This window comes from Antennarius striatus, chromosome 23, assembly GCF_040054535.1.
Source record: "Antennarius striatus isolate MH-2024 chromosome 23, ASM4005453v1, whole genome shotgun sequence".
Taxonomy (NCBI): domain Eukaryota; kingdom Metazoa; phylum Chordata; class Actinopteri; order Lophiiformes; family Antennariidae; genus Antennarius; species Antennarius striatus.
In genome coordinates, this window is record NC_090798.1 from 5306540 (window position 1) to 5319660 (window position 13121).

General features: G+C 39.8%; 3 protein-coding genes across 4 annotated transcripts; 2 read left to right on the top strand and 1 right to left on the bottom strand.

Moving 5' to 3' along the window:
* The first annotated feature begins 1142 nt into the window (after positions 1-1142).
* LOC137590461 (ubiquitin thioesterase OTUB1-like) lies at positions 1143-6418 on the top strand. Its single transcript, XM_068308096.1, has 7 exons — positions 1143-1219; positions 3096-3157; positions 3367-3465; positions 3643-3761; positions 4070-4154; positions 4492-4686; positions 5857-6418. The coding sequence occupies exons 1-7, from the start codon at positions 1165-1167 to the stop codon at positions 6052-6054; spliced, it is 813 nt and encodes a 270-aa protein (XP_068164197.1). The 5' UTR covers positions 1143-1164; the 3' UTR covers positions 6055-6418.
* A 344-nt stretch (positions 6419-6762) lies between these two features.
* Positions 6763-9844, top strand: cskmt (citrate synthase lysine methyltransferase). Of its 2 annotated transcripts, none has more exons than XM_068308019.1 (2): positions 6763-6859; positions 7591-9844. In XM_068308019.1, the coding sequence occupies exon 2, from the start codon at positions 7608-7610 to the stop codon at positions 8262-8264; it is 657 nt and encodes a 218-aa protein (XP_068164120.1). In that variant the 5' UTR covers positions 6763-6859; positions 7591-7607; the 3' UTR covers positions 8265-9844. The 2 variants fall into 2 exon arrangements, with proteins under 2 accessions (XP_068164120.1, XP_068164119.1); XM_068308018.1 differs by having other exon boundaries at positions 6794-6884.
* Positions 9845-9988: 144 nt separating this feature from the next.
* Positions 9989-11856, bottom strand: epdl1 (ependymin-like 1). The gene is made up of 6 exons (XM_068308020.1): positions 11702-11856; positions 11530-11564; positions 11316-11450; positions 10866-11052; positions 10697-10784; positions 9989-10576 (listed from the first exon to the last, which is right to left on the bottom strand). Exons 1-6 carry the CDS (start codon positions 11766-11768, stop codon positions 10447-10449), a joined length of 642 nt encoding a protein of 213 aa, XP_068164121.1. The 5' UTR covers positions 11769-11856; the 3' UTR covers positions 9989-10446.
* Positions 11857-13121: the final 1265 nt, after the last annotated feature.

The following is a 13121-nucleotide window of genomic DNA, read 5'->3' on the forward strand; positions in this document are numbered from 1 at the left end:
ATATGTCAGGGTCATTTAATAACTGTTGCATTCTACTGTATTTGTCATGAGGTTTCATAGATCAAAGCTAGTGCTTTGATCAAAGCTAGTGCTTTGATCTATGGTCTTACTCACACTGGCCTTCTCCCACATCTTTGTTTCTTATCCGGTTCCTAAGTCTACAAAAGTTGAAATTTGACCTCATCCCCGTTGCCGCCCGAGTAATTTGCTTTTTGTTTCATCTTTCTATCTGCAAGCGGTTGTGAAGATATTTGGTGGACAGACGGACGGACGAACACACAAACACTGACAATTACAATACATCACCACTTCGCGGGATGTAACAAAAAAAAAAGAAAAACAGGATGAAAACTTGTGATCTACTTTTTCAAGATCACTTGTTTGAATTGCAAAACTGATAGCAGTCCTGTGTTTCATGTGGTGAACAGATGAGACCAAAAGAAAAGATTCATCATCGTAAATTCTACTGCTGCTTTGTATGCTCCTGGAACACAAAGGTTAACCATTAAGATTAAACTAGCGATCTGGTCAGGACAGAGATGATGTAATGTAGGACTGATTTTGTGAGCACACAGAAATTAAAGGTAATAAAGTTGCAGTTTAAATAGCCACTGCAAAGTGACTTAAAATCTATGACAAAAGGATGTGTGCTTCAGTATTATTCAAGCATTTTTAAGAGATTACTGTACTGGCAAACGAAGTGACAAAAGAAAAGAGAAGAAGGTATTACAAGACACTGAAAAAGGGGGGAGATAACATTTGTGCTTCAATCTGTGAATGGATAGTGCCATCAAGACGAAGATTAGGTCACTCTGTCTCAGCTCCTTGTTTCAAAATCATCGGTAACCATAGAGATGGTTATGTGCAATGCATGGTCCTGGTGGAAGCTGTTCTCCATTGTCTTCAGACATGTCTTCCTTTTCAATACCTAGAAAATAAAAATGGCAGATACAGCGGCGGTACATGAAAATGAACGAATGAATGAAAATGTAAAAAATATACCTATTCCTACAGCTGTCCGCATTTTAACACGGGGGAAGATCCCCCTGGTGGTTAGCTGTGGAATTGCCATCTTCTGATGAACAGTAGGGGGAAGCACTGAGCCACTGCGGTGTCCACTCTACGTGATCAAAAGGCGAAGAAGAAAGAACACAACGAAGGCTAATGGATGCTAAGATGGCGGAAGAGCAGCAGGAATCATCACAGGGAGATACGGAGGGTGAGAAAAACATTCATGAACTGGGTATTTCACGAAGTGCACAGTGATCCCTGTCTTGAGTGAAGCATTCGTCAGTACGAGTGACATCTTGCTGTGTCAGCCGTTGTCCGTTCTATGACAACAACGGCCGACCTGCGGCGATAACGGAAACAGAGGCCACAGCTCACTAGCTAATGTTAGCTAGTCGCTCGCTACACAAAGAAAAACGATCGTTAAATGTAGTTACTGGCAGAGCAGCGTTCGGTGACAGTCTCAAGGTTTGTGACTAGGAGAAACGTTTAAAGTACAGGCTTAATGTCAGTGAGTGAATATCCCAATTTAGGTCAACTAAGCGACGTTTTTCGTCGTGACTAGAATGTGTTTTGTTTACGCACAGGTCGGAGCTAACGAAGTGTAACGGACTGGCGGCCGCTGGTGTTCTGGATTAGCACAATTGCTTTTAATGCAACAAATATGTTGATAGTTGAATGAGATGACGGTGGATGTCTGCTACAAAGAACATAGTGTCTGCTGAATGTTTGAACATTGTGTCCATTATGTACCTATTTTAAATATGTGGGATATTTCATACTTTATGATGTAGAATACATTCGAACTGATTTAATATGCTGGATTTGTCAGAATGTCTTCCTTCGAAGGGTCTCAGACTGCAGTAATCGTCCCTGACACCAGGGCCACGTCCTTTCAGTACAGGCTGTTCTACTACCTGGTTTGTGTAGCAGAAGTCTCAGATCTGGACGTCATACCATAGCTTTTCGTTGCTTTTGCAAAAGTCCACCATGAATATTTTCAGAGACATGTTATATCTAAAATAGTACTTTAAAAACGTATGATATTGACTATCATTGATAGAAATCGCTGAAACTGCCAGAAATAAATTTGCAATGCTATATCAACTGTTTAGTACTTTTGCTGTCAATAGTTTATCATTGGTTTGTAAGAACCAGATGTCAAAAAATAGGAGACGTAAAAACTGGGCCTATTTCCATCGATTCACTTGATCGTTGGCTCGCAAGGAATGGGCTAAGATTCATCAGAAATTGTGCCAGAATTTGGTGATTGTTCCCCATCGTGTTTGTAGGAGGTCATAGCAATAGAAGAAAAGAACACATACACACACGCACATGCACAAGCGCACACACACAGCACACACACAGGGCCTGTAAACACGCAGATTAAGGGAAAGAGATGGTGCAGTGAAAGGCAGCACCCTAGGAGCGGCTTCTGCGGTTCAGGGTCTTGCTCATGGGCATCTTGGCAGTGCTTAGGAGGTTAACCACTCCAGCTACCAGTTCAGACTCCATACTTTGTTCAATGCTGGACTTGAACCAGTCACCATCCGGTCCCTAAGGGTTTCTGTGAGCGACCTCCATTAAGGGGTTGAATAATTTTTAGACAAGAATAGTGGTTAAAACTAGTATACTGTTTGTACAGTTGTTTAGATGTGTTTCCTGCAACACTGGGTTCCACAGTAGGGTTAATTTTTATGTACACTGACAACCCTGTCTGCAAACAAATGCAGAAATTTCACAACATTTGTACTTTTATATTTGCTCTGATAAATAAGCAGAGATTACCTAACATACTGAGACACACCATCAGAGTCTCTAAACTATATACTAGTTCTCTACATTGGGCTGTTGTCACAACGTGAGCTTCCAGCAAGGTATATAAATTTTCATGACAAAATTTCCAGCCAGTTGTGGCTCATAAACACTGACCCTGATTCACTGCAGATTTCTGAATCAAAATGACATATTTCATTGAGATTTATATGGAGCAGTCATCTCTGACCTTGTACAAGCTATTTCATCATGACAACCTGCCTGCATTTGGAGTATTTATACCTGATGAGTCTGTCCAATGCCTTTTACAGGAGTTAACTGCCTTGCATATGATGAGGCCATAATCGCTCAACAGGACAGAATTCAGCAGGAGGTAAGGAGTCTCTATTGGCTGTTCGTTAGGTAGCATGATGTTGACCATCTATTTTTCTGTTTCTGACCAGAATCAAATGAAAAACAGGATCTAGTTTTAAGAAAATTGAATTACAGTTAATTTACCTGACGCACAGATAACGCTGATTTGCACCTACAAATGCCAAACTGTGAATGAAAGGACTTTATTTCTTTGTGTTGGGTGTCCAGATAGCCAACAGCAACCCTTTAGTGTCAGACAGACAGGACCTGTCAGTGCTGCAGAAAGAGTACTCCAACGACGACACGGTGTATCAGCTCAAGATCAAGGTCAGTCAATGCCTAATCTCACCTGATCTCTGGTTTCACCCGCATCGAGATGCATTTCTTCCACAGTCCAGGGATCTATTCACTGCTGACATGACTTGACTGTCTGCTGCTCAGTTTTTTTTTCCTTCCATTTTTTAATTTGTTATTTTTCTTTTTCTGTGTTTTTGTTAAATACAGGACCTATACAAAAAATACTCATATATTCGTAAAACACGACCAGATGGGAACTGTTTCTACAGAGCCTTTGGCTTTGCACATCTCGAGTCCCTGCTTGATGACAGTAAAGAGCTTAAAAAGTGAGTGTCACAGTGATACGTGTTATTAGTCTTTTCAGCATAGCAGTCTCTTGTTCTGGGTGTTGTTGGTAATGCTTTAACATGTATTTATTATTTATAATAGTAAATACTATTATCTATAATAGTAAATACATATTATGTATTTAATAGAGAAATGTGACGTCTATTAGTTAACTTAGCTAATATTTATCATTGTTGCCATTTACAGTAACAAGCATAGCTTTTGAGTTTCGTCTGTGTCTGTGCTTATTTATGTTTTAGTTAAAATAGCAACTTCACTTTTAATTAAATTTATTTTGTTTCTTTAGGTTCAAAGCAGTCGCGTCAAAAAGTAAACTGGACCTGGTTAACGAAGGATTCACTGAGTTTACCATCGAAGACTTTCACAATACTGTGAGTTTTCTGTACATTCAAGCATAGAAATTTTGTTTGTTTTTGCTGAAGGAGGCGCAATGTTTAGTACTGCTGCCTCACAGCAAGAAAGTTCTGGGTTTGATTCCTTTCTGTATGAAGTTTGCATGTTCTCCCCATGTGTGCGTGGGACCTGTACTGAGTCTCCTGCTTCCTCCTGACTGCAAAAACATGCAGCTTTGATGAATTGGTCACAACAAATTGTCTCTGTGTGTATGTGTGAGTATGGAAGTTGTTTGTCTTTCATTTGGCCCCACAGTGAGCTGGGGCCAACTGAACATGTACATAATCTAATAATGTGAATATAATTCCCTTCAAGTTCATGGAGCTGATCGAATTGTGTGAGAAACAGCCGAGTCTACAGGAGGTGCTAGCTTCCTTCAACGACCAGAACGTGTCGGACTATGTGGTCGTGTACCTGCGCCTGCTCACCTCTGGCTACCTGCAGCGAGAGCATAACTTCTTTCAGCACTTCATCGAGGGAAAGCGTTCTGTCAAGGAGTTCTGTCAGCAGGTGGGTCTAATTGGATTTTCACATGGATGAACTTTTTACTTGATGTTGCTGAGAAAAAAACAGTTTAGAAGGTACTCACCATTTTAGAAAGAGTAAATGATGTAGAGACTGGCATATACTGAAATATTATTCCAGTATGTCATACAGCCACTTTCACAGATATGGCCTTTTTCCTCCAATGCATTCTTTGTCTCTGTTAATCAGTGTCATTTACATTACCCATAATGCAACTAGACCATGAACAGTTTAGTCAGAGGTTTTTGTTTGTTTGTTATCAGCAGCAACCTAGCCTTGAGTCGCTTGCCTCAGTGATGGCTGAGGAGCCACTACAAATGTTTTAAAACTGACCTACTAAAACTATCATTTTACTTGAAATCCTGGATTGGGTTTTGTGTGTCTGTTAATCTCACTTAATTTCTGAATTATAACTAAACTGTTTTATATTAAAAAGACTGAATGCATTATTTCAGGCAGTCTGTGTGAGCAACACTTAGTATATGGGAGTTGTCTCTCTGGAAGCTAGAGGCGTCACGTGTCCAGCTGTAGACAAACACAACCCTCTCTAGAGCCCCCTGATAGGGGCTTGTGTGACCCCTGGGAACATGCTGTGTTTGCTTTTTTATTTTTTCATTGGTGTAAGAGAATAAGGTGTAATTACACATCCGTTACAGTGGGTGGCAGTGTTGCTTTCACGTCTACTTGTAGTTTGCCATTGACTTTAGCTCCTTGCAATGGTTTGGGGTTTTTTGCACCGAACATGTTCATACATGCAAATACACACGAACGCACACATACCAAAGAGCATGTGTGATGGATGGGGAGGTGCAAAATGTCCTTCTTAATTGGGGAACTTAACGGAAAACAATTGAGAAACACTTCTCTAGAGTAATCTAAGTAAAAAGAATTAATCACAACTGAAAAACATCAGAAATATAACAAAATAAGAAACTCCATGTCAAGGTTATCACAGCCGATTTGTATGAAAAGATGAGAGCTCAAAATTGTCACTGAACGTTTGTATTCTCATCTTTTAACTCCATGGATATGGGTTGATAAAAATTGTATAAAATTTGACAGGGTCAACTGAAAGTACCTTTTTTGTAGTCTTTTTTTTCCAGTTTAAATGAAAGATGACATGAGAATTTTATTCATATTTTTTTCTCTTTCAAGGAGGTGGAGCCAATGTCTAAAGAAAGTGACCACATTCACATCATCGCCTTAGCCCAGGCCCTAAACGTGTCTATCCTGGTGGAGTACATGGACAGAGGAGATGGAGGAACAGTCAATCACCATGTCTTCCCCGAAGGCGGAGACCCACGCATCTTCCTCCTCTATAGACCTGGCCATTACGACATCTTGTACAAATAGCACTCCCGGCCACAGCTCACCTCATTCTCCTCCTGCTGTACACTACAACAGTGGGTGACAACATAAGTTGAGCAGCCACGCTGATGAAGCATACATCTGTGTATGAGGTTACACTCATGTATTTGAAGAAAATTAAAGAAAATCACATTTACATGCCTCCCTTACCCCCTCTCCTCAAGTTTACCCTCAGTCATCACCAAATGGTTAATTAAAAATCTTTTGAAAAATAGAAATGACTCCAGACATTTAGAGTTGTACAGGTTTTTTTTTCTTTTGTGGTTGTAAATGTTATCTACTTGTTCTATGTTGGATTCTTTTCCTTTGTTACATTGCCTGTTATTGAGTTTTATTAAAGGGATTTACATCGTAATTCTTGTCGGGATTTCTTTTTTAGCCAGCGTGAGTTTAGATATGCAGTTATTCATACTATCAATATTTTAAACATCAATTTATTGATAAAGAGAATTTATGAGTAACCAATGCCAAAAACAAGCCAATAAAAGCTGACTTAATGTGAAAGCAAACAAGGAAAACGCAGGCTACAAGCAGTCTTCCACTGTCCTGGTATGCCTGCTGTCACGCATGCGCAGAGTCTGTTCAATGTTGAGTTATCAAAGATCGTCTTCTTAAATCAGATGCACTGTGTTATCGTTTTCTTGGTAGCTACAACAAAATGAGCTGGAGGAACTTTTGGTTGCGCAAATTACGGATAGAGTTGAGCTCATAGTTGAAGATTCGACAGAGGAAAATGGCTACCTTCTTGAAGCGGTTGACTTTGACAAGCCGGCGGGTGTGTGTAGCTTGTGTAAGGAAGCGCTCCGCTCTCACTAGTACGTTTAATTAAAGACATATCTAGTTTCAGATGTCAGTCATATTTGCAGAAACGTTTCTCACGGAATGTTTTTCCAATAACACAAAATGAGTCACGTAAGCTAGCTAGTTAGCCACATAGAGTGTACTGTAGTTGTGAGCTCACTTTTCCTTCGTTTTACATTTATTCAAATAGTTTTTGGTTCCTAAATAGGGCTGCGCTAATGTTCGAAACGGTTCCGGTCTTATTTCTCTTGTGTTTTGGAGGCTGCAGCGTTGTTGACATGTTGAGTAGCACAAACTGTAACAAATATCTTAATAGCTGAGGAAACACCCGAAATAGCCTGAACAAGGTGTATCCGATAAGCTGGAGGCTGGAATGGCGTTCCATCCTTGCGTAAAGAAATTCATGACCATAATATTATCCAGTGATGATATATTTCAAGAGTTAAAAGTAATGCTAGAGTTACTTAAAGAGATGAGCTATACAATTCAAAATAAAATATTTAAATTTCAACTAAAATATTAAAGTTTAAAGGAATGAACTCAAGGTGAAGCTAAACACGTGTCGTGGGTTTGTTCATTTGTAGCCTCTGACGTCAGGGAGTGTTCTGTCAAGCAGCCACATGACCTGCAGGGATCTTGTGACCTCTTCTGGTATTTTCCATATTTTACTGCTTATATTCTCTTAAGTGATAATCTTGTCTATCTGTGTTTTTTGTCCAGATGAGCTGATAGAAGGCATGGATAAGAAAGAAACCTGGGACCGCTTCTACGCTAAGAGGAGCAGCAGGACAACTTCCTTTAAGAACTTTGAGTGGTTCTTCGGTTTTGATGCGGTCCGAGACTTCATTATGCCACTTTTACAAACCACACCTGACTCCGATGCTCTGCTGCGAGTTGTAGACATGGGCTGTGGCATTTCTGCTCTAGGCCCCTGCATTTACAGACATTCACCTCTCCCGGTTTGGGTAACATGTGCTGATATTTCTCCCATAGCTGTGAAACTAATGCAGGAACACATTCGAGGCAAAGCTGTTGAACCTCACAGTCTTTCTTCCAAGCTTGAGTTTGTGGAGCTGGATTGCACACAGCTTCATAAACACTTTAGTTCTGGGAGTGTGGATCTCATCGTTGACAAAGGCACCACTGACGCCTTGTTGAGATCTGAGGAAGGCAAAGAGAAGGCCAGTTTGGTGCTGAAGCAGTGTTTGAAGGTTCTGCGGAGCTCAGGATCTCTTCTCCAGTTCTCTGATGAGGACCCTGATGCCAGGATGTTGTGGCTGGAGACTGAGGCACACAACCAGGGGGTGATGGCAAGTGTTGGTGTGCAGGAGGTGGGGGAGCTAAGGGGAGTGTGTTACTACTGTTATCACGTAACTCCTCGCCAGGCTGCATAGGAATCACTTCTTGTCTCTGGACATTCCTAATGTTGACTGTAATGGAACATAATAGTAATAAAAAATGTAGTTATTGTTTTATTTGATCGATATGCCAATGACAAAACAATATTTACCCCACTTATATTGTGAAAGTGTCTTTAATTGGACACGACTTCAATAGCCCCTTGGGGAAAAATAGTTTTTTGAATTGAACTGAACACAGAGATAAGTCAATGATGATCTTGCTGCGTTTTAGGTCACGGTGTCGTCAAACTAAAATCAGTCATTTCTTTTGTTATCCAGTGCCATCTAGTGGCCAGAAGCGTGTACTACAGCCAAACGCTCATAATTGTGTTTTGTTTATTTAGCGCTTAAATTGCTATACTGCTGTAAAAATACATTTTCTTCATGCTATGCATTATTATTTTTTACCAACACAATAAATCCATTTTAATAATTGCATCTGCATCACCACAGCTACATATTAGTTGCAATGTGTCTTCCTGTGGTCCACTACAGAGTGCCAGTCCCACCAACTTAGTGGTGGAGGATTATTCTTTTCCTGCTTTAATTTTGAGTGTCCTAATATTTTAATAGAGTTAAAGAAATAGTAAAAGAGAGAGAAGTTGACAAAAATAACAAGATGATCCAGAATCTATACCCTAACCCCAATCATAATCTAATTTACTATGCTTTTGCTCAAGATTAAACCCTACATGTAGTTTTTATAAAATCCTTTGACAATATTTAATGTGTGAGCAAACAAACAAGAATTAATGATCGCACAACCTCTGGCTCTCCTTGGCAGAGGTAGATATTTTCAGACTAAGTTATAGGGTTTTGTGGTTTATGGTTTTATGCCTCTGTGGCAGCAACATGTTAGGAATGATCCGGAGGACCTTTTCACATTCGTCTCCAAAGTCCATGTAATGTAGATGATAGATGTATTGTGTGGTCAGAGGTCAAACATCAAGGCCACTGTGACATCACAAACCATGATTTTTATTTTATTTTACCATGACTCAAGAATTCCTATGCTGATTAGGACCAAATTTCACATTAATATTTGATAGGATAAAATGATTCAGCTTTGCTGTGACATCATGATATTCCATAAAAGCCTTTTCTGACACTTCTGACACCAGATTAGATTGTGACCACATTTTGTAAGGGGTCAGAAACTAAAAAGCCAACAATAACCTCAAAACGCTGATCATTTGCGGAATCAGTTACTTCCTATATCTGATTCCTTCTCGTGTACGTGCAATCACCTGATCATCAATTTTTTTTCAACTGGGATGAAAGCATGCCTGGTGACAATGCCTTGCGCAGTCAAAGCACATCACGAGGAGCTGAAGCAATACAACCATGCAGAAGAACAGGTTAGACAGCAAGAAGGCTAAAACAGGAACACATGACAGGACATACAACTTCTATTTCTAACATCCCATTTCAGCTTACTCGCTGTCTTCTCTCATAGACTCCAAATCCTGGACCAGCAGTGTTGGACCGACAGTATTCCAGGTGTACATACCCATAATATCCACAAAAATACCAGCAGAACCTAAGGTTCTCAGTAGAACATTAAAACCGCATGAGCTCCGTGTGTAACTGCTTTCTATTTTGTAAACTGGAAATAGAAAGCAGTTATTTTCTAACACTTTCACTTAAATGTCTCTGAAAGGTGATCATTAAGTCTGGAGCCTGGAAAAGAGAAATAATGAACTTCAAGAAGTCAGTCATTCCCAGTGCAAATTCTCTTTAATTAAGTATCAGCAAGAAAACATTCAGAAGTCCAGTTAAAATTCAGAAATAAAAAGGTCTCATTCCCATATTATAATAAAAGCATGAAGAGTTGTGTAGTTTTTTGGAGTTGTGTACTAAATGCTTCAAATCATTTGCTCGTCTGTGGCTTTACCCTCCAGGACGAGGACATCAGGAACGAGTAACGTTAAAACGGCTGTGTTAATGATCCATCGTACATCGTATTGTAAATATCTGATTGATTTATTGCATGTGTTAATAACTTTTCTCAGGAGTAGAAAATTTGCAACCTAAAGCCCACAATTATTTGCTTCATTTTCTCAAAATACACCACAATTCTGCTAAGAGTTGCCTGATGGTTATAATGCTCTGTGTAAACCACAGGGCAGCCATGCCTTATAACTCTGCCTGATGAGTGATAATAGTTCAGACGCCCTCAGCGCATCTTTTGGAAGAAGCTGTGGAAGTCTACTGGCTCTTCCTCAATGTCAAGCTCCTTGTCCATGCAGAAGCTTGGGGGGTACAGCAAGTTGGGGTTAGTAATTCCAATGATGTTGTTGAAGAGACTAGAAACAGGAAGAGAGTCAAATAAAATATAGATGCAATGTAAAGAAATACATCTGCTTTCAATATCGCTGCTGCCCTATAAGGGTGAGTGCACAGCGCTGGTTTTACTGTAAACTAACCTGGACACCATCCACCCATAGTCCTTGGTGTGGACGACCGAGCTCACAGGAATGCATCCGAATTCGGTGAATGTAGACATGTACTTTTCTGAGTGATCAGAGGAGAAAATCAACGCATTAATCTTGTGACGTGGGTGTGTGAACTTCCTACCATTAGTTGTTTCCTAACCTCCGTTCTCAGGTAGCTCTCCAGTCCACGTGTTGACCAGGAGTCCTTGTCCAGGTCCAGATGAGCTTCCTAGGATGGCCTGGCCCAGCAGAGACGCATCTTTTGGTATTGCCATCGGGTGGAAGTCTGCCTTCAGGGGCAGCTTCTTGCAGGTCTTATTGTCGTAATGAATCTCATACATGATACCCTGATGGGCAAAAGTCCAGGAAGGGGGAGAGTTTTATACAAAAGTGCAAAAACAGGTGGTTTTCATTCCATTTAGACATCTCTTTCCTATCAACTATTAACAATGTCTAAGTCTAATTCTTATCTTTCAAAGCAAATCTCTTCTGCTACATTATTATTATTATTATTAACATTATTACCACTATTATTATAATTATTACTATTATAATTATAATTATTATTATCATTATTATGACTTAGGATAACCATGGAAGCTTTGATCACCTCTCTGAAGAGCAGAAGGCCATCAAATGTGAATGTCTTATTGTCGTAGGTGACCAACTCCATCAAGCGTATTTTCTGTCCCAGTGCGTCATAAAGGTATTTAGCGAAGACAAATAACTTCTCATTCTGTGTGGACTGAAGGTGATAACAAGGACATGAGTTGACGTTTCAACTTTATGACAAACACTGAATAAATATATGAATAAACACTCACCACGGTGAGTTCGCCGCTCATAAGAGGAGGACTTACTGCGTGACAGAGAGACAGAATCAATAATAACGCGTTATAAATGCAATAACACACACATTTGACACAGTCTAATTACATCTCCCACGCCTGCGCGCACTTTTACAAATAAATCACAATGATCTCTCTGCTGACTTACTGCAGTGGTGAGGTTTCTGAGCCAGGCAAGCAGCCAGCAGACAACTTAAACCCAATAAAAGCCTCATGTTTCAGGGTTTCAGGGTTTCTCTTGTCTGAGTTCAATCCCTCTGAAGCTTTGGTTGTTGCGCGCAGAGCCGCTTCCTTATAAACAGTCTCTATGGCTCCAGGAGAAACTCCAGCCTCCAGGTTTTAACTTTAACCCTCACGAACCCGTGGAATTGTGGAGCTGAAAAAAACAAAAAAACCTCCTGTTATCAAGCTTTTATCAGTAGGCAAGGTCAAGAGTGATATCCTCTGTAAATGACATCTGCTCTGCTTTATGTTACACCTGCTTTTCAGAGAGGAGATGATTCGATGGAGGAGTGTAATGAGACAAAAATGACAAAAAAATGCACCAAACAATGAGATCAGTGAAATGTTTTCGTCATTCATTCAAGATCTGAGGCTGGAGGTTTGTCCACAGTGGGTAAGGGTTGAAGAATGTTGTTACTGTTTACCTCAGGTTGAGGATTGGAAAGCCTGAAACAGACTTTGGTTGAACCTGAAGTAAGGATGACATCACTGTCATGTGATAGAGACCTGTGACTGTGACAAACATCCGCGCATTAATTATTGATCGACCGCTGATCATTGATGCATACACACACACGCACACGCACATACACACACAAAATCAACTGGAAGGAGGAAATTTGACATAAATTAAAACCACTTGCTCAACTTGATTCTAAAAATAATTTTTTAATTTCCTCTTTGTTTATACTATATTGAAAGTTGTTCAAAGTCTTTCCACTGAAACATTTTTACACCCAGATTGTATTGATCTTAACAGATTTTCACCTTGTTATCCAATACTTACACTTGATCTTGGAACTGAAGTTTCCAATATTGAACTTGTAATCATGCAGTTGGTGTATTTTAAAGGGGGCAATACTTTGTCCTTTATTACTATCAGTGAATGCAACACCTCATGCATTAATAACAACACTTTATCTTACTATACAGTTGCATAACATGGAATATTGAACAAATGTTTGTTACTGGCAAATACCAACAAGGTTAATGGACTTCAGGGTGAGCAACAGGTATGTGACTTCAGATTTAGCTGCTTTACTGTACATGGTCACAGAAGACCTTTAGAATCCACAGTGCTGTATCTCCACTGTGTTGCATTCGCTGGCCTCAAATGAACCACACCCCCATCATGTTACACAACCCTTTTACACAATGAGGGGACTTTACATCTGAAACACGCCTTTTGATTTATTTCAGCAGGAAATTGAAATGATATTTGATATATCTTGTAGTCACCCATCTGTAAATCGTGTTTGCCTGGTAATTCTTTCTAATCAAATTTATCTGTCTATGTGTCCCTTTGAGGAAATTTAGTTTAATTTACATTTACATATTTATGTCCA